An 18,758-nucleotide genomic window follows, 5' to 3' on the forward strand; every position below is an offset into this window, starting at 1 on the left:
TGGCAATTTACCTCTAGATTGCCAATACTTTTTTTGGGGGGGAAAATTCTTTTTATTGATTTTGATAAGATAAAAACACTTAACCAAAAAGTGCCCACACGCAGGTGAGCCACAGATACACAATTACGAACTTACATTCATGTCTAACACATATAAGCCTGATCCAATCTTAACCCTCCCATCCCCCACCGCCTCCCGACTCATCTTGATTATACATTAAATATAGAATATTAGTATTCTATTACATCTGCTATATTTAGAATATATATTATCAATCATCATAATACTTTTAAATTTGTTTAGAATTATTGTTATCCCTTATTCCATTAAGACGTATCTTTGTTACTTGTCCAAGGTTTCCATACTGTATCGAATTTTTGTGGGCACCCTCTAGCCATATATGCAGCTTTATATAGATGCAAAGAGTCATTAATTCGTAAGTTCTTCCTTTTTCCAACTGAGTACAATTGCTTTACGATAGTAATATAATAGTAGACCTATTAACCACCCTGGCGTTCTGATTAAATCGCCAGGGTGGCTGCGGGAGGGTTTTTTTTAAATAAAAAAAAACTATTTCATGCAGCCAACTGAAAGTTGGCTGCATGAAAGCCCACTAGAGGGCGCTCCGGAGGCGATCTTCCGATCGCCTCCGGCGGCAAGAAATAACACGGAAGGCCGCAATGAGCGGCCCTCCGTGTTTCGCTTCCCTCGTCGCCATGGCGACGAGCGGAGTGACGTCATGGACGTCAGCCGACGTCCTGACGTCAGCCGCCTCCGATCCAGCCCTTAGCGCTGGCCGGAACTGTTTGTTCCGGCTACGCTGGGCTCGGGCGGCTGGGGGGACCCTCTTTCGCCGCTGCACGCGGCGGATCGCCGCGCTGCAGCAGTGATCAGGCAGCACACGCGGCTGGCAAAGTGCCGGCTGCGTGTGCTGCTTTTTATTTGGTGGAAATCGGCCCAGCAGGGCCTGAGCGGCAGCCTCTGGCAGTGTTGGACGAGCTGAGCTCGTCCAGACCGCTCAGCAGGTTAATGACCTTTGAGCATGTGTAGGAGCCAATTTAGTGGTATCTCCTAATGCTGGATGCACACCATGCATTTCCGCGTCGAATGTGCCCGTCGATACGCGTCGATTCGATTATTTCCGAGCATTTCTGAACGCATTTTGATGATTTTTAGGTCGATTGCCATGTAAAGTATGGCAAATCGACCTAACGATCCATCGAAACGTGAACATGTCGGAATTAATCGAATCGACGCGTATCGACGGGCACATTCGACGTGGAAACGCATGGTGTGCATCCAGCATTAGATATAATATCAACTGGTATATGGGTTTTTGTGATCTTCGACATCCCCACAGCATATGATCGAGATCCGCATCACTAGCTGCACATCTCCAGCAATTCACCGGATTTGATCTATCAAATCTAGACAATTTAGAGGGGGCGAGATATGCTCTATGTAAAATTTTAAACTGAATCAGTCTATCTCTGGTCGCAATTAGATAATTGAAAGGTTTTATCCATACATCTTCCCACTCCTCATCGTCCAGAGTTGGTATGAGGTTTAGCCATACATTTTTATAAGTAGTAACGTGGGGTTCAGTTAATAGAATAATATGCTGCTAAATAGTTGACATAGGTTTAGTGAGGTTTTAATTTAGTAAGATACCTTCAATCTCAGATGTTGTAAGTCTAATCGGGTCACCCCCAAATTGAGCTCCAAAGGCATGACGCACCTGTAGGAAGCGGAAAAAGTGTGTATTGGGAAGTGAGAAAGCTTCTTTCAGAGAGTCAAATTGCATCAACTTGCCAGATTGTACTTGATATCCATATTATAGGATCAGGGATTGTAAAGAATTGTGATAATTTTGGATTATTCCAAATAGGAGTATTAGGAGAGAATTTATTGTCTGGGGGGCGGGTCCATTTATGCACTAAATCCCAAGCTTTAATAATTACTCTCATATTATTATTGGTTAACAGATAAGGTGCCGTGGTCCCTCTATATAATATTTGTTTTAGAGCTTCAAAAGAGCCCAAAATAGATTGCCAATACTGACAATATGTAGGCTAGCAATCTAATTGCAGTCTTTTTCCCCACCAATGCCTCCTACTTTTCCCCTCCCAAATGCCTCTTTTTCTTTAAGTGTACCTGTTAGAAAAAAGTGCCCCGGGAGGTACTTACCTCAGGGAAGGGGAGGCCTTTGTATCCTAAAGAGGTTTCCCCCTTCCTCCTCAGCAGATGGGATCCAGCGCTAGGAGCCCAAAGTTCTCCTCATCGGTGTGTGCGCTTGTGCAGTAGCTGCTCTCCGTTCAGGTTCCAGCAGAAACAGCCAAGCCCGATTGCATCCAATCTACTGTACAGGCACACTGGTGGTACTTGAAAATTTTCAGGGAAAAAGTGGTCAAAAGTGAAAAGGTTGAAAAGCACCTAAAACAATGCTGCTGTGAAGAAACGCGGAAAAGCCGCCGCATGGATGCAGGATGAGGCGGCTGTTTCTGCGGCTGGCATAGCGGAACGCGGTGAAACCCCCGCGTCTGACGTGGCGGTTTGCGCGCACAGGCCTGCTACTGACAGTCTGACCAGGCGAGGGGAGGCCACCACATGTGCAGATAGCGGTGCGTCTCACCCCGCGTGCAGGCCAGCAGAGACATTGCAAAGCGTGACTGGTGTGGCTGGGACTGATAGTCCACACAGGTTCAGAATGACGCGCGCGCGCGCTGAGAGGCAGAGTTTATATGACAGCCAGAAGAAGGTCAGCTAAACAAACTGGTCAGCTGACATTTCCACCACTTTTCATTGGTCCAGCACTTAGGGGAGGCGCTGGAAGCGCTGATGTATATATACTGGGTGCTGGTCATTTCTCTGGTGTCTGGCGTTGTGATCACTACGTGGTAGCACTCAGACCTTGTCAGCATCTGTGTTCTAGCATAGTTTCCAAAGGTGTTGATGATCACGGAGCTCAAACCTTAGCGTTAGGAATATTGAACTGTATTATTTGTTATGACCTTCTGCTTGACTGACTAATCCTCCTGAATTCTGATTCTGTACCTTGCTATTTCTGATATCCTGTTGCCAATCTCTGCTCGTTCCTGGACTCTGTACCTGCCTCCTGATTCTGTACCTCGTTATTCTGATTCTCCGTTGCCTAACCCTGCCTGTTATTGGATTCCGTATCTGCCTTCTGATTCTGTACTTTATCTGTCTGTGTGTTGATGACCTGGCTTTGCCGACCTCGAGAACTAGCCTTACTGTTAGAGGCAGTTCCCAGATCTGTTAGTGACACCCTCTCATTGGTGTCACTCACGCTCTGTCCTTCCCACATTCTGCTTAGCTCCTCCCCCGGGAGAGTCTAGGCTTACGGAAGGAGCATACTTCTGTGCAGCATTCCTTAATGCCTCTGTACCTACTCCTTAGGTACAGTCAACTAGTGTTACTGTTACACCCAAACACTCACTTCTCTCTCAGGTGTCCAGAGGTTAGAAGATATATCTGATTATCGGTGATACTGCAGATCATCAATAATCGGGTATATTCTGCATTCTCGGTGATACTGCAGATCACCGGTAATCAGACCCTCTCTGTGTTACACCGATCGTTACAGCTGCCCCGTATGTCTCTCCTGCTACAAGAACAGGTACATTTTGGCAAGTATATCTATAAGTCAGAACTAGTTGTACTCACACTGTGGTAAGAACTGCCAGGCACATTTAATTTCAGGACGAGAGCAATTTTCACATATCACCGCTGCTCCTATTCATTTGCCAATAACTTTATTACTACTTATCACACCTAAATGATCTATATATTGTTTTTTTTCAGGACACATTGGGATTTAGTAACTACCTTATTTTCTATGCATTTTAAAGAGAAAATAAGGGGAAATAGAAAAAAAACACCATATTTCTCCATTTACATCCATTATAGCTTTACAATAAACTGTGCTAGCTATAAGTTAAACCCACACATTTTATTTGCTTATCCACCATGGTTAGTATTATGTTCCTAGTACCATGTATGGTGACAATATTGTATTTAGAAATAAAGGTGTCCTTTTTCAGTTTTTTGCTTTCTCATTGTACACTAGCAATGATTACAAGTCTTTATTTGCATAAATAATAGTAATATACACTCATGGCAAACATTTAAAAAGCAAAGTTCCTAAGGTAACACTTTTTTTTCTTTTATATTCTGTCACTTTGTTTTCATTTTCAGTCTTTTATTTTGGTACAGAATATACAAAAATGTAATTGCTTTAGATTCAGTTTGTGACTAAAAACAAATACATGGGCCTCAACCCTAAAAACTCTATTCTACTACTTATCATGGTTAAAATGCTACCACATACTGTATATCTCTTGTAGTGTTGGTAAAACTTCCCCAAGTTTGATCATCATTTTGAAAATTACTTTTTTATGTTGGATTCAGTTTGTGCCTATCTATTTTTTATGTGACATGGGTCCAAGCTTTAAAGCCAGTGGGTACCACTTTAAAAATAAAAAAGTCAGATACTCACCTAAGGAGAGGGAAGGCTCGGTCCTAATGAGCCTTACCTCTCCTCTCCCGGTGTCCTCGGTGCTGCGCTGGCTCCCCCGTTCGCGTCCGCCGCCGCAGGGACTTCGGAGGTCTTCGGGAGCACTTGGGCTTCCGAAGACAGGCCGCTCCATACTACGCACGCGTGAGGGCGTCATAGAGGACGCTCGTGCATGCGTACTTTGGAGCGGCCTGTCGTCAGGAGCCTGAATGCTCCCGAAGGCTTCCGAAACCTCCCTTCGGCTGCGGGAGTGGCAGTATTTGACCGAACTGGTCGAATACTGCTACGGGGGACCCTGCGCGGGACCGGGCACCGGGAGAGGAGAGGGAAGGCTCATTAGGACTGAGCCTTCTCTCTACTTAGGTGAGTATTTGACTTTTTTATTTTTAAAATGGTAAACATTCACTTTAAGACACACTGAAATGTATTTTACAACTTGTCACAGTTAAAATGATACCACATGTGCCTCATTTAGTATCAAACTGGCCGTGCACTCTCCACAGCTGCACTAGACGGATGTATACGTCCTGTTGTCATTAAGTGGTTTTAACAAAACGGGAGCAATTCAACAGATTTTAGTTTACTGTGTTCAGATGAAATAAAGTGGATAATCGTGATTGGTTTAGGCGATGATTCTAATGGTGCCCATAAACAGTACAATTGTGTACAAATGATTGATGAATTCGGTTGCAATTAGATCAAATTGGAGAACATAATTTGATCATTGATGGTCATGATCGATTACTTCCGATCATAAGATAGCAATCGTTCTACCGAAATAAATCAATCGGAATTGCGGATGTAAAAATCAATTGGTATGTGACTGGTTATAAAAAAAATAAAAGGTCACATTAATGTGCTAGATGGATGCCTTCAATTTTGTATTGAAACATAAAATCTGATCGTTTACACAAAAATTCTGCTGCTAATGGGCACCATAAGAATGATTTTCACGCACTCTTTAATCATGTATTAAAAAAAAAAAAAAAAAAAAAATTATATATATATATATATATATTTATATATATATATATATATATATATATATATATATATATATATATATATATATATATATATTTGTATATTTTCAATTTTCATTTTTAAAATATTTAGTCAGTGTTTTACTCCTGTAAAATCTTTCCTCTCCCTGATTTATATTCTGGAATTTATCACCGGTGGCCATCGACAGCTTTAGTCGTGTCAGGTACATCACTGCGAAATGGTTGTGTAAAGAGACACTGAAGCGAAAAAGAAATTATGATAAAATGAATTGGTTGTGTAGTACGGATAACTACTAGAACATTAGTAGCAAAGAAAATATTCTCATATTTTTATTTTCAGTTATATAGTTTTTTTTTTGTTTGTTTTTTTATAACATTGCATCATTCTCTCATTTTTGCAGTTTACACACTACTCAGCATGCTAAATGATTTTACAGAGCAGGCTAGTGAACTTTTGGACTGTTCTCTGCAGAAAAAAAAATACAGTGACAGACACTTGAGATAAGCTTCAGAAGACAGCTCTCTGCGACTTTGAAAGTCATAGGCCTCGATTCATAAAAGTGCTGTCGGGAAGGTAACGTCGAGCGGGGAAACACCGCTGTCGGTATTTCCGCCTTCAGGGTGGTAATTCATAAAAATTTTGCTACTTGTGACAGGCGTGCGGAGATATTCCGCTGTAGGCAGGCGTTAGGCTGTCCTACGCATGCGGAAACAGGAGAAGCAGGCGGAATCCCTCCGTGCGGTGTTCTCTCTGCAGCTGCTTGGGAGGTCTGTCCCATTCACTGCAGCGGATTCCGCACGCTTCTCGCCACATCAGAGGTAGCGGTAATACCCGTCCGCATACCGCTACTTCTAATCTTTATGAATTGACATTTGTTACTTTTGCTATGATAATCACCGCGCAAGGCGGTGATTGATCACTCTGCTCGCGAATGTCGGCTTTTCATGCGGAAAAAGCCTTTATGAATACATATTTTGCTGTGTGGTCGGTAAAGTGAGCGGTTTTCTGCATTTCCGAATGCGGGAATGCTTTATGAATCGAGGCCATAGAGATCAGTGGCTCTTTTACATAGATAACAACTGGAGTTTCTTAACTCTTCCTGTACTGGAAACAATGTTTATGTATCTGCTCCTAATGTTTTATTTCTTAGCCATACTACACTTACAAATCATCATCAATTTTTTTTTCACTTCAGTGTCTCTTTAAAGAGAGTATCAGAGCCAGTGCAAAATAAACCTGGTCTCCCAGAATGCTCTAAGGGAGCGAATTCTGCATATCTAAACAGCCTAGGCTAACATCACTTGGAGGGCGAGGCTACATTAAACACGCAGCAATATGTAGATTTCGGAAGTGTTTATGATGCTGAAACTAGGAAAATAACTGTCAAAGTAGGTATCCTGATTAATGTACTGCATTCTGCTATATGTCACTCCAGTGCCTGAGCCAATTGTAAAACTGAAAGCGCTGTATTTCTGACTAGCAGCCACACCTATGTCAGTACAAATAAGTAAGTACAGCCCAGAGTGCAGGTAAATAGTGCTGAATCATTTCTGGGTAATGTTTACCGGGTAATGTTTGCCACTGTGAGTGAGAAGAAGGTTTCACACCTTCAGATATTTCTGCCTCCCAATTGCCAGAGAAGACTGTAGGCAGGTGAGAGACCATGTTGTTTTTAAAGCATTACTGTGAGATTAACCCTTAAGCAGCCAATTTATTTAGAGGCTTGCAAGGGCTCCAGGCCATTTTATTTCAGCACAATTTTTTTCTTTCTTATTTGCTACATTTGCTTGCTACTAAATAGTACTGATGTAATGTGTATTTATGGCCACTTATCACTAGAGGGCAGTGTGAGACAATAACAGAAAACCTCTGCTTTCAGTTTCTATATCCTCTGCTAGCAGAGAGACATCAACGCATTCCAAGAATTTACAGCACAAGTTCTGCCGACTGAAGTCAAAAGCAGTGCACTGATCTCCAACAACATAACTCTATTGAAGCTGCTACAGGGTTAAGAAAACATAGCATCATTCAACTGTACTCTGGGGCAGTTTCTAAGCATTTTATTGCACACGCACATGTACGCCGCTGATGAGCTGGATGCAGATTGAGCCTAATGACTAATACCGCGCGGCGTAAAATAATATTCCTCCTCTGAGTCGTCGCAACTCAGAGAGAGATGTAATTCAGGTCTGGTGCAGGGCAGATTTTAGGCTAAATTGCACCCAGGGTGAGGGTGTAAAATTGCCCCCCACCCCTGTGGACTCGCGAACCCTTACTCTTTAGGGACAATCACACAGCCACAGGTCACAAGTGATCAGCCGCTCATCCAGGAAGAAGCAGGAAAACACACAGGCGAAGAGAGCCCGGAAAGCCGACTCCTCTATGGGCGCTGCACACTGACAGCCTGCAGTACCGCTATAGGACATCAGGTGTCTTCTTCTACTTGCCAGTCTGCACCCAGGGCATTCACCGTGCCCGCACTGCCCAAGAAACGGCCCTGGTCTGGTGATCACCAGAACCCCCAACCATCCTTACACGTCCCGCCCCCCCATTACTGCTATGGTGGCACCTAGTTTCGGCACTCTTTGCTGAGCGCCGTGTGCCAAAACCACCTGCTTGGATTTTATTACCACAAGATGACACCCGTAGGTTCCTCACTGGTAACGTCCAGTCTCCCACAATACTAATCATGTGATGACTTGCTCAGAGGAAATCTAATGTGACTCACAAAGCACCACGTAGGAGAGGTAAGACTAGGAACAGGTAAATATGTCCTCCTCTGCAAGGAAAGCGAAACAGCAGAGGGGAGGCAGTTTGGCACCCACATAACCAGTAGTTTTTTTTTTTGTTTTTTTCACAAACTACTGGCTTTCATGGAGCTTTTCTGCTTTAAAGGACCACCACAGTGAAAAAAGTAAGCTGTTAAAATCTGACAGAAACAACAGATTTTGGACTAGTCCATCTCCTTATGGGGATTCTTAGTTTTTTCTTTGTTTTCAAAAGCATTTACCTGAACGGCAGTTGCTAAGTCTAACCAGCATACTAACTAACTGCCAAAATAGTGTGCAAGCAAGTAGGGGGGCTGGCTGGTATTTTACTATTTTGGCAGTTAGACTTAACAACTGCTGTTCACGAAATGCTTCTAAAAACAAAGAAAACCCTTTGGTGGGGACACACTTGACTGTTTTCGTGCACGTTTTCTGCACAGAAAAACTGAGAACTGATGTTAATCAATGGGCTAGTTCACACTTAACCTTCCTGGCGGTAAGCCCGAGCTGAGCTCGGGCTATGCAGCGCAGGGAGATATCTCAGGCTCAGCCCATGGTGGGGCGATTTGGGCCATTTAAAGTGCTGTACGCGCAGCTAGCACTTTGCTAGCCGCGCGTACAGCTTGATCGGCGCCGCTCTGTAGCGATCGCCCGCACGCAGCGGCGGAAGAGGGCCCCCGCCAGAGCCCTGCGCTGCCCGGACCAATGAGTTCCAGGCAGCGCTATGGGCTGGATCGGAGGCGTAGGACGTCGGATGACGTCCATGACGTCATTCCGATCGTCGCCATGGCGACAGGAGAAGCCAAACAGGGGAGCGCGTTATATACGCGTTCCCCTGTTTGCTATTGATGCCGGCGACGATCGCACTAGAGGGACACATGCGCCCTCTAGTGGTGTTTCATGTAGCTACTACTCTGGTAGCTTTACATGAAACACAAAAAAAAATTTAAAAAAAAGGATTTCTGCCTGTTTTGCAGAAAAATTAAACCGCCAGGAAGGTTAATGCTTTTGTGTCAGTTATCTCTATTAATTACACTAGCTGCTGCGAAAAAACGTACACTTTTTCTGCTTAGAAACACACTTGGTGTGCAGAAAACATGCGCAGAAAACTGATAGACAAATGTGTTCCCAGCCTGAGATGGAGACGGATAGTTAAAAACCTGTTGGATTTGTAGCTTTTTACTGCTTACTTTTTTCCACTATAGTGGTCCTTTCATTTGAATACTGATAGTCCCAGGGAAAAGTAATAAGGCACTACAATAAAACTAGCCAGCATTTCTAATGATTATGCACTTTACAAAAGACTTATTTGTTGCCTTGTCCTTATGTTGAGATTTATTCACTTCTTGGTTGATCCTTGTTTATCAGCTTTTTGTAACAGTCGGCATCGGGGCCATAGCTGTACCATGTAGATTGTATTCACTTCTGTCACTATTCACAGAGGAATAATTTACTGTTGTTTCTGCCCTGCTCTTACACACTGCTTCCTCACAGATCATATGAGAACGGCTGAGAGATTTTTCAGCTACAGAGAAAGGATCTGATGAGAAGGACCTGTACTTTATTCCTGTACTTGCATGGTTACACTCCCTATTCAGAATGCGTTCTTCCTGGCTGTAAACTCTGTTTACTTTTCACTGGGAGGTAGAGAGACACAGGAACAGCTGCTGAGTTATTTACACACTATTTGATGCTATATTTCTGCTTTCTATAATTCTGAACACATTTTACTCACAGAATTAAAGCCAGTGAGGACTGTCTCTGTATGCTGGATGTTCTGGACACAGTCCTATATAGTAATGCCCACAGTGAAAACTGTTCTCTGTAAATGTCATATATTTTTCACATAAACAATGAAAAGATGGAAAAAAAGCCTTGGTATTGCTACTTGCTAGTAATTACTGGAAATATTCGTGGCATTTAGAATTTTAGTTAACTTTGATAGTTGTCCTTGAATGTACTTGAGTCCTACTGATGCTACGCTCCACTCCTTTCCACTAAACTCCTCCCCTTCCTGCCACCAAGTCTCAGCCAATGCAAATCCATGATCTACCATTACAAGAAAGGAAGATGTCCGAATTACTGTCGCTTGCTCCTTTGGCAGAGACTGCTATTTTAAAATGAGTAAATTGTGGTAAAAACGCACAGCACACACACAGTAGTGATCCAGTAGAACGGATACTTATCTGTTCTTCCTTTCACTTTCTGCATACTGTAGTTGGCTGAAATGATAATGCTCACATCAAAATTCAGCCCACAAAAGCCTCTAGAGTTTTGGCCGTAGTTTAAATGTCTGTGTTTTCTGTGCTCAAAATATGCTGAGCTCTCTGGGGGCACCACTGCAATATCTGTACGTTTACAGATGCCGAGAGTTGATTTTCAAACCACAGCAACTGTAAGGATGAAAAACGACACTGAAAACATGTACAGACAGTACAACCCGATCCATCATACTTCACAAGCAAGCTTCCTTCCAGCTTCACTTACAGTAGAGGAAAGCTACGAGGAGAAGACTATAGGAGCTGCCACTGTCACTCCCTTTTGAACAGAGCCACTTCTGGCTGTCATGCTGGTCCACTGGCATCTGTAGTCTGTGTCAAACAAGTGGAACAAGCATTCACCTGGGGAGTTAGAACACTTGCATAGTCATACTATCAGTGGCTGAGAATGATAAAAGGCTAAGAATCAGCAAAATAGATAAGCAAGTAGCATCTTCTATGAGTCAATAAAGAAGGCAACCTCCTTATTCCTCTCGCTACAAATTTCCTTTAGGCCCTATTTTACACTTAATTAAAGCGGAATATAACCCTGCATTTCAACTTTGCTCTAAAATATTATTTACAGCATATTATATGCAAAAAGCATTTTTTTTTTACTAGACCAGCATTGGAAGGGTTAAACACAGAGGTTTAAAGGTCCTGGAGAGATATGCAGAAGTTCAGATAGATACATTCTATTTAGTTACATGTATCTATTGATAAACAGTTACACACTCTTTGGCTGTTGTCCAAGCTCCTTCTCAGTGAGAGAGAGGAGTCAAATTCAACACTTAGATACATTATGTAAACAAAATGTATCTATTTCAGCTGCGGATGCGTCTGCAGAAATCTAAAGGAACTTTAAAGCCCTGTGTAACCCTTCCAATGCTGGTCTAGTAAAAAAAAAAATGCTGGTTGCATATAATATACTGTAAATAATGTTTTAGAGCAAAGTTGAAATGCAGGGTTATATTCCGCTTTAATGCTTTGTGTTGAGTTGCATCGCAACTCATTTGCCAAAATGGGACACAAAGTGGCAACTCAACGCAACTCATTAAATGTAAATTGGGCCCTAAAGCAAGTTAGATACATATCTTCAGTATCAATAGATAGTGCTCCGCTTCTTTATCACATGTATCAAATCAGCCCCCTTAGGGAACACACTCACCCAACCTAGTTGACCACTGCTAGATTGGTCAAAAGATCGCTTTACACCTCCATTGGCAGATTGCCCGATCACTGGTTGAAGCAGGTGTCCCAGGTGAGGTCCAGGTTTTCGAGCAGCAATACTGTCTTGGTGTTACAGTACCTTCCACTCAGCAGAATACCATCCTCACAGACAAAGTTGTGTGCTCTGCCTGAATGTACCAAAATCTTCTGAGACTGAAATCTGGCTCTGTGAGCCTTTGTAGAGTCGGCCTAGTTTAAGGCCCCATTCACACTAGAGCATTTTGCAGCGATTTCGGCGAAACGCTCAAATGCTAGCGCTTTTTAAAAGCGCCAGCATAATAAAAACCCTATGGGCCCGTTCTTACTTGGGCGATTTGCGCTAATCGGCGCATATCGCCCAGAAACGCGAAACGCAAACGCGTCGCCTGCACCATTTTCAGGCGATTTCCCGGCGATCGTGTTTCAGTGCTATAGAAGCACTAAACGCGATCGCGGCAAAATCGCCGCAGTGTTTAGTGAAATCACAGAGAAATCAATCCTGCAAAACGCCAGCAGAGATCGCCGGCATTTTGCAAGTGTGAATGGGGCCTTAGGCCTCTTTTCCACAAACTGTTGATAGGCAGTGAAATGCCTCTCAAACTCTCACAACTGCTTGCTGCTGCCAGGTAACTGCTTGTTGCTGCCTCATAACTGCTCACTGCTGACTGGTAACTGATTGCCGAGCACACATACTCACGTATGTACTCACCAGAGACGTTTCTTCCTCTGCTAACTGAGGAAGTTCGGCATGGACCAGGAGATTCTGGCAAGTTTCTACTCCGCCACCATTGAATCGATCCTCTGCTTCTCCATCTTGTGGTCTGGAATGAGGTGCCACCGCCAGCGACAGACATAAACTACAAAGTGTCATCAGGGCGGCAGTGCGGATCATCGGCAGACCCCTCTCCTCACTTGCCCACCTATGCAACACAAGACTGAGATCTAGAGCGCTGCGGATTGCAAACGACCCCTTTCACCCAAGCCACTGCTTTTTCAGCCCGCTTCCATCAGGCTGGAGGCTTCGGGTCATCTCTACCTGGACCGCCAGACACAGGAACTCTTTCTTTCGCTCGGCAGTCAGCCTCCTGAACTCACTCCATCCACATTCTTCCACCCCCCCCCCACCCCCCCATCAGTGCCCCACTGCCGTTAAGCTATGGCCTGCGCAATGCTTTTGGCCATCCGGCCAAAAAATGACTAAGCCGATTAGACTTTTCCCTGCCATAATTTTAGTTGTGGTTTGTATGATGCATATTGTCATTTGATGTATATTGTGTATGATGTATACAGGATCTTCTCAAAAAAATAGCATATTGGGATAACGTTCATTATTTTCTGTAATGTACTGATAAACATTAGACTTTCATATATTTTAGATTCATTACACACAACTGAAGTAGTTCAAGCCTTTTTATTGTTTTAATATTGATGATTTTGGCATGCAGCTCATGAAAACCCAAATTTCCTATCTCAAAAAATTAGCATATTTCATCCGACCAATAAAAGAAAAGTGTTTTTAAAACAAAAAAAAGTTATGCACTCAATACTTGGTCGGGAATCCTTTTGCAGAAATGACTGCTTCAATGACTGCTTCAATGCGGCGTGGCATGAAGGCAATCAGCCTGTGGCACTACTCAGGTGTTATGGAGGCCCAGGATGCTTCGATAGGGGCCTTAAGCTCATCCAGAGTGTTGGGTCTTGCGTCTCTCAAATTTCTCTTCACAATATCCCACAGATTCTCTATGGGGTTCAGGTCAGGAGAGTTGGCAGGCCAATTGAGCACAGTAATACCATGGTCAGTAAACCATTTACCAGTGGTTTTGGCACTGTGAGCAGGTGCCAGGTCGTGCTGAAAAATGAAATCATCTCTATAAATCTTTTCAGCAGATGGAAGCATGAACCCACTTTTGAACCAGAAACAGCGGCAGAAGCGCCTGGATAAGCTTAAGGCCGCTATCGAAGCATCCTGGGCCTCCATAGCCACAGGCTGATTGCCTCTATGCCACGCCACATTGAAACAGTCATTTCTGCAAAAGGATTCCCGACCAAGTATTGAGTGCATAACTGAACATCATTATTTGAAGGTTGAGTTTTTTTGTTTTAAAAACACTTTTCTTTTATTGGTCGGATGAAATATGCTAATTTTTTGAGATAGGAATTTTGGCTGTATGCCAAAATCATCAATATTAACCTATTTTGGTTCCTGGACGTAGAAACTATGTCCAGTGTCCAGGAACCATGCGCGCTACCACGTGCTCCCGCGGCCGATCGCGCGCGTGCACGCGCACTCCCGGCCGCGGATTCGGTAGCCACGGAATCAATGTATCGGGCTATGGTGCCCGATCACTGATTCCTCTCCTCCGCTGAAAAAGCGACAGCTTCTCTCGGAAGCTGTGCTTTTTCTGGCCGTTACCCCCCTTCTGCGTCACTCTAAGCGCGTGTTACGCTTAGAGTGACGTCATGTAAACAAACTCATGGCCGCCATCTTGTGGCCAAAAAGTAAAACTACAACTAAAAGTAAAAATGTTTTAAAACAACACACAATTACATTATAAAACTATAGTTTACATCCCACCCTCCCAAAAATACCCAAATAAAATGTTTAAAGGGAAGGTTCAGGGAAACCTTTAAAAAAATAAAAATCCATATCCACTTACCTGGGGCTTCCTCCAGCCCGTGGCAGTAGTTCTGCGCCTGCGCAGTAAAGCCCGGAGGACGTCCGATGACGTCAGCGCGGCCGCATGGGACACAGAAGAGCCCGTCCTTGGAGCGCAGAAGAGCCCGACCTGGCAGCCGGCCTGGCCAGGTCGGGTCGGCCACCGAAGACGACCGGAAGCCTCTGGAGCGGCGGCGAGGGCACCTCCTGCCTGCCACGGGCTGGAGGAAGCCCCAGGTAAGTGGATATGGATTTTTATTTTTTTAAAGGTTTCCCTGAACCTTCCCTTTAATATAAAAAAAAAAAAACCATTACAATAAAAAAAACATGTAAATATTTACCTAAGGGTCTAAACTTTTTAAATATCAATGTAAAGATGAAATATTTCTATATTTTTTTTATTTTAAACTTGTAAATAGTGATAGATGCAAAACGGAAAAAATGCACCTTTATTTCCAAATAAAATATTGTCGCCATACATTGTGATAGGGACATAATTTTAACGGTGTAATAACCGGGACATATGGGCAAATACAATACGTGAGTTTTAATTATGGAGGCATGTATGATTTTAAAACTATAATGGCTGAAAACTGAGAAATAATGATTTTTTCCGTTTTTTTCTTATTCTTCCTGTTAAAATGCATTTACAGTAAAGTGGCTCTTAGCAAAATGTACCCCCCAAAGAAAGCCTAATTGGTTGCGGAAAAAACAAGATATAGATCAGTTCATTGTGATAAGTAGTGATAAAGTTATAGGCTAATGAATGGGAGGTGAACATTTCTCAAGTGAAAACGACGGAACGCGAATGGGTTAAAACAATAAAAGGCTTGAACTACTTCAGTTGTGTGTAATGGATCTAAAATATATGAAAGTCTAATGTTTATCAGTACATTACAGAAAATAATGAACTTTATCACAATATGCTAATTTTTTTAGAAGATCCTGTCGCACCATCAGCGGCTCGATTGATAAAAAAAAAACGCATAATACTTTTAGCCAGAGACCCTGAACAAGCATGCAGCAGATCAGGTGTTTCTGGCATTATTGTCAGATCTGACAAGATTAGCTGCATGCTTGTATCTGGTGTGATTTAGAACACTACTGCAGCTAAATAGACCAGCAGATCTGCCGGGCAACTGGTATTGTTTAAAAGGAAATAAATATGGCAGCCTCCGTATACCTCTTACTTTAGTTCCCCTTTAAGTTTGTGTCGACTTTAATGGCCCCAATACATGCTACCATCACCAAAATTACTATGTATATTAAAGTAAACCTCTAGACTAAAACTACTCAGCAGCACTGAAAAGGCTTGGTGTTTCTTTAACAGTTTCACAGCATCAGAACTTTGTTTTTCATACCTAAGAGTGACTTTTAGCTGCACAAAAGCTAAGCTCCGCCCTATCAAAGAACTGCCCGGGCATTTTTCCCCTGATGCTGTGCAAAGCATGATGGAATTTCCTATGTTGTTCTCATTGCCTAGCAACTGGGAGGGGTGATCAGGACAGTTGGAACTATGTCTCATGCTCCCTGTCACCTCCTTTCAAACAAAAAGATGGCTGCCCTCATGAAATCAAACATTTGCCTGTTCTTTTAAAACAGGGTAGGTAAGGGATTATATTATCTATCTATTTTAATTAAGGGCTGTGCACACCAAGCGTTTTCACAACCGATGCCACCTGTGAAAACGCTTGGCTAATATATCACAATGGGATGGTGCACACCAGTGGTTTGAGGTTTTTAGCAAGCCGCAAACTTGGCTCCTGCAGAATTTTTGCGGTTTGCAGATGCGTTTCTGCCTCAATGTAAAGTATAAAAAAAAACTCAAACCGCTCTGAAAAACGCTAGATCTAGTGTTTTGCGGATCTCTGTTTTGGTGTATTTTATACATGCCTGGGGCTTTCTCCAGCCCCATACGCACGGATCGCTCCCGCGCCGCCGTCCTCCGCTGCCTACAACTACTAGAACCGGCTCCCGTCACTGACGTCATCAGAGCCAGGCTACGCAAGAGGAGTGCGCCCTCTACGTATCTCTCCAGCGGCTGCTGGAGAGATAAGCAAAGCTCGCTTCTCCTACGCTAGACTGCCTCCGACTGACGGAAGATCGGGGAGCCGGTTCTCGTAGTTGCAGGCAGCGGAGGACGGCGGCGAGGGAGCAATCCGTGCGTATGGGGCTGGAGGAAGCCCCAGGCATGTATAAAATCTTTATTTTATCTCTGGTTCTCTTTAATGACAGTATGTTTGTTTAGGCTGAAGTTCCTCTTTAAGGAGAAGGGTGGGAATAAGGCAAAAAAAAGAATGGGAACAATATGATAAAAAAAAAAAAAAATTCAAAACGACCTTGTAGTTCTTGAGAAAATTAATTTTATTTTCTCAAAAACCACAAGGTCTTTTGGAAAATGTATTTACTGTATATATACATACACACATACACAGACACATAATCACATCCAAAAACGCAGCAGGACGACTATTGAGCTGGGGACAAAATCGCCACGTAATCGGATCGCACTAATGGAAAACGCTGCTGTTGTTACCATGAGTTTTACTGTACCCAGCATTTTGCGTTCCGTTAGCGATGGGAATAAGATCGCAAAGCGCAGAATAGTGGAAAAGGGCCCTAAAATCGCTTTGTACAGCAAATGAAAAATGATTTTGCAGCAATCCTACGCTTCGTATTGGAGCGCAAACACTTCCAATGCTGCCCATACATGATACAATTTTTCTTTTTTTTTTCGATTAGATAATTTCATTTGATTATTCTGTTAATTCTGTCGAATATAAAGATTTTTCCAACATGTTCGATCAGATTTTTATAAAAATAAACCACAAAAAAAAATGGGATAATCAAAAAAAGATTATTTTCGACTTTCATTCAATTGTTATGGTTGAATAAATAAGAAAATCAAATGTTTTTATTGCAGCATGTACCATAACATGCTGCAGTGCAATGCTGCAGTGATTTGGGGAAATCGTGATCACCCCTGTGGAATCACCCCAATTGCCTTTCATTAGCCTAGCGCTTTCAGAGTCACTGACAATTGCAAAGTGCACCTAAGGGCTGGAACCCACAAGGGCGTTTTTGTGAGCATTTAGGGAGCGCTTGAAAACGCTAGCGTTTTCCCAAAACACTCAGCTAATGTTAATGGATGGGGCAACTTCCACGGGAGCGTTTGAGATTTGGAAAATCACAAGCGCAGGACAAGTAGCATTTTGTTAGCATTTGCGCTTCAATGTAAAGTATATCATCGCTGGCGTAATCGCTCATCAAAACCTGCACAGAGCGATTTTGCTAGCCTTTTCAAGTTACTGCACACTGTAACAAAATTAAAATTAATTGAAAGGACCAATTAGACTTTAAAACGCTAATCGCTACACAACCGCTGGCAAATTGATACACTTTTTAAAAACGCTCCCTAAAACACTCATGAAATCGCTTACAAACTGCTCATACAAAACGCTAGCGCTTGCGATTAGCGATTGCGTTTTGCAGTGGGTTCCAAGCCTTAAACAGATCCGGTGGGTTCCAGCCAGAGCCCAGAGGGCAAGCATGGAGGAAAGAGGAATGTTTTTATGCTCAAAATGATTATACTAATTGGAGTTTAATTCTTATTGAACTATTATAGTCATCTCAAAAAAATGCACAAACTCAAACTTCTGATTTCTGATGCTATGATGAGGCTGTGGCATTCTTACCTGCTGGTGTGGCTGGTTAGGTAACATTGTGCCTCATGAGGGTGGTGCAGAGCCTTTGAGGTTCAGCCAGCGGTGCCTACATAAGTACTATCCTTTACACAAAACCTGAATTCCCCTCCCCCAGGAAATGGGCACAAGCTGAGGACCAGAACGAGTGCATTTCTACACATTCTGCATTAGGCTTATTAGTGTTCAAGACCAACCTCTTTTAACCACAAGAAGAATCAGCCTAATGTTCAATAGCGATATCTCTATCACTGCAATCTGCAGGATGTTTGGTACTTTTGTCTAAGAATTTTCTAAGAACCTGAACTGAGAGGGATATGGAGGCTGCCATATTTATTTCCTTTTAAACAATACCAGTTGCCTGACAGAAGTGCTGATCTATTTGGCTGCAGCAGTGTTTGAATCACACCAGAAACAAGCATGCAGCTAATCTTGTCAGATTTGACAAAAATATCAGATGCAACTAATCTGCTGCATGCTTGTTCAGGGTCTGTGGCTAAAAGAAAGAGGCCGGGTGCGCATATAAAAACGCATGTAAAATGCATCAAAAATGCATACCATGCATACCATTGCATTCTCATAGACTTTCATTATGTGCGTTTTTGATGCGTTTATGAATATTAT

At 42.9% G+C, this 18,758-nt stretch overlaps 1 protein-coding gene across 1 annotated transcript in view; it reads right to left on the reverse strand.

Moving 5' to 3' along the window:
• Positions 1 to 18,176, reverse strand: part of CCR10 (C-C motif chemokine receptor 10) — a 45,525-nt gene extending 27,349 nt beyond the window's left edge. Inside the window, exon 1 of the mRNA XM_068261919.1 lies at positions 18,129 to 18,176. Coding sequence (XP_068118020.1) covers positions 18,129 to 18,155 — 27 coding nt within the window. The 5' untranslated portion in view covers positions 18,156 to 18,176. The remainder of the gene's footprint in view (positions 1 to 18,128) is intronic.
• Between the last annotated feature and the right edge of the window lie 582 nt (positions 18,177 to 18,758).

This window comes from Hyperolius riggenbachi, chromosome 12, assembly GCF_040937935.1.
Source record: "Hyperolius riggenbachi isolate aHypRig1 chromosome 12, aHypRig1.pri, whole genome shotgun sequence".
In the NCBI taxonomy this organism is placed as follows: Eukaryota; Metazoa; Chordata; class Amphibia; order Anura; family Hyperoliidae; genus Hyperolius; species Hyperolius riggenbachi.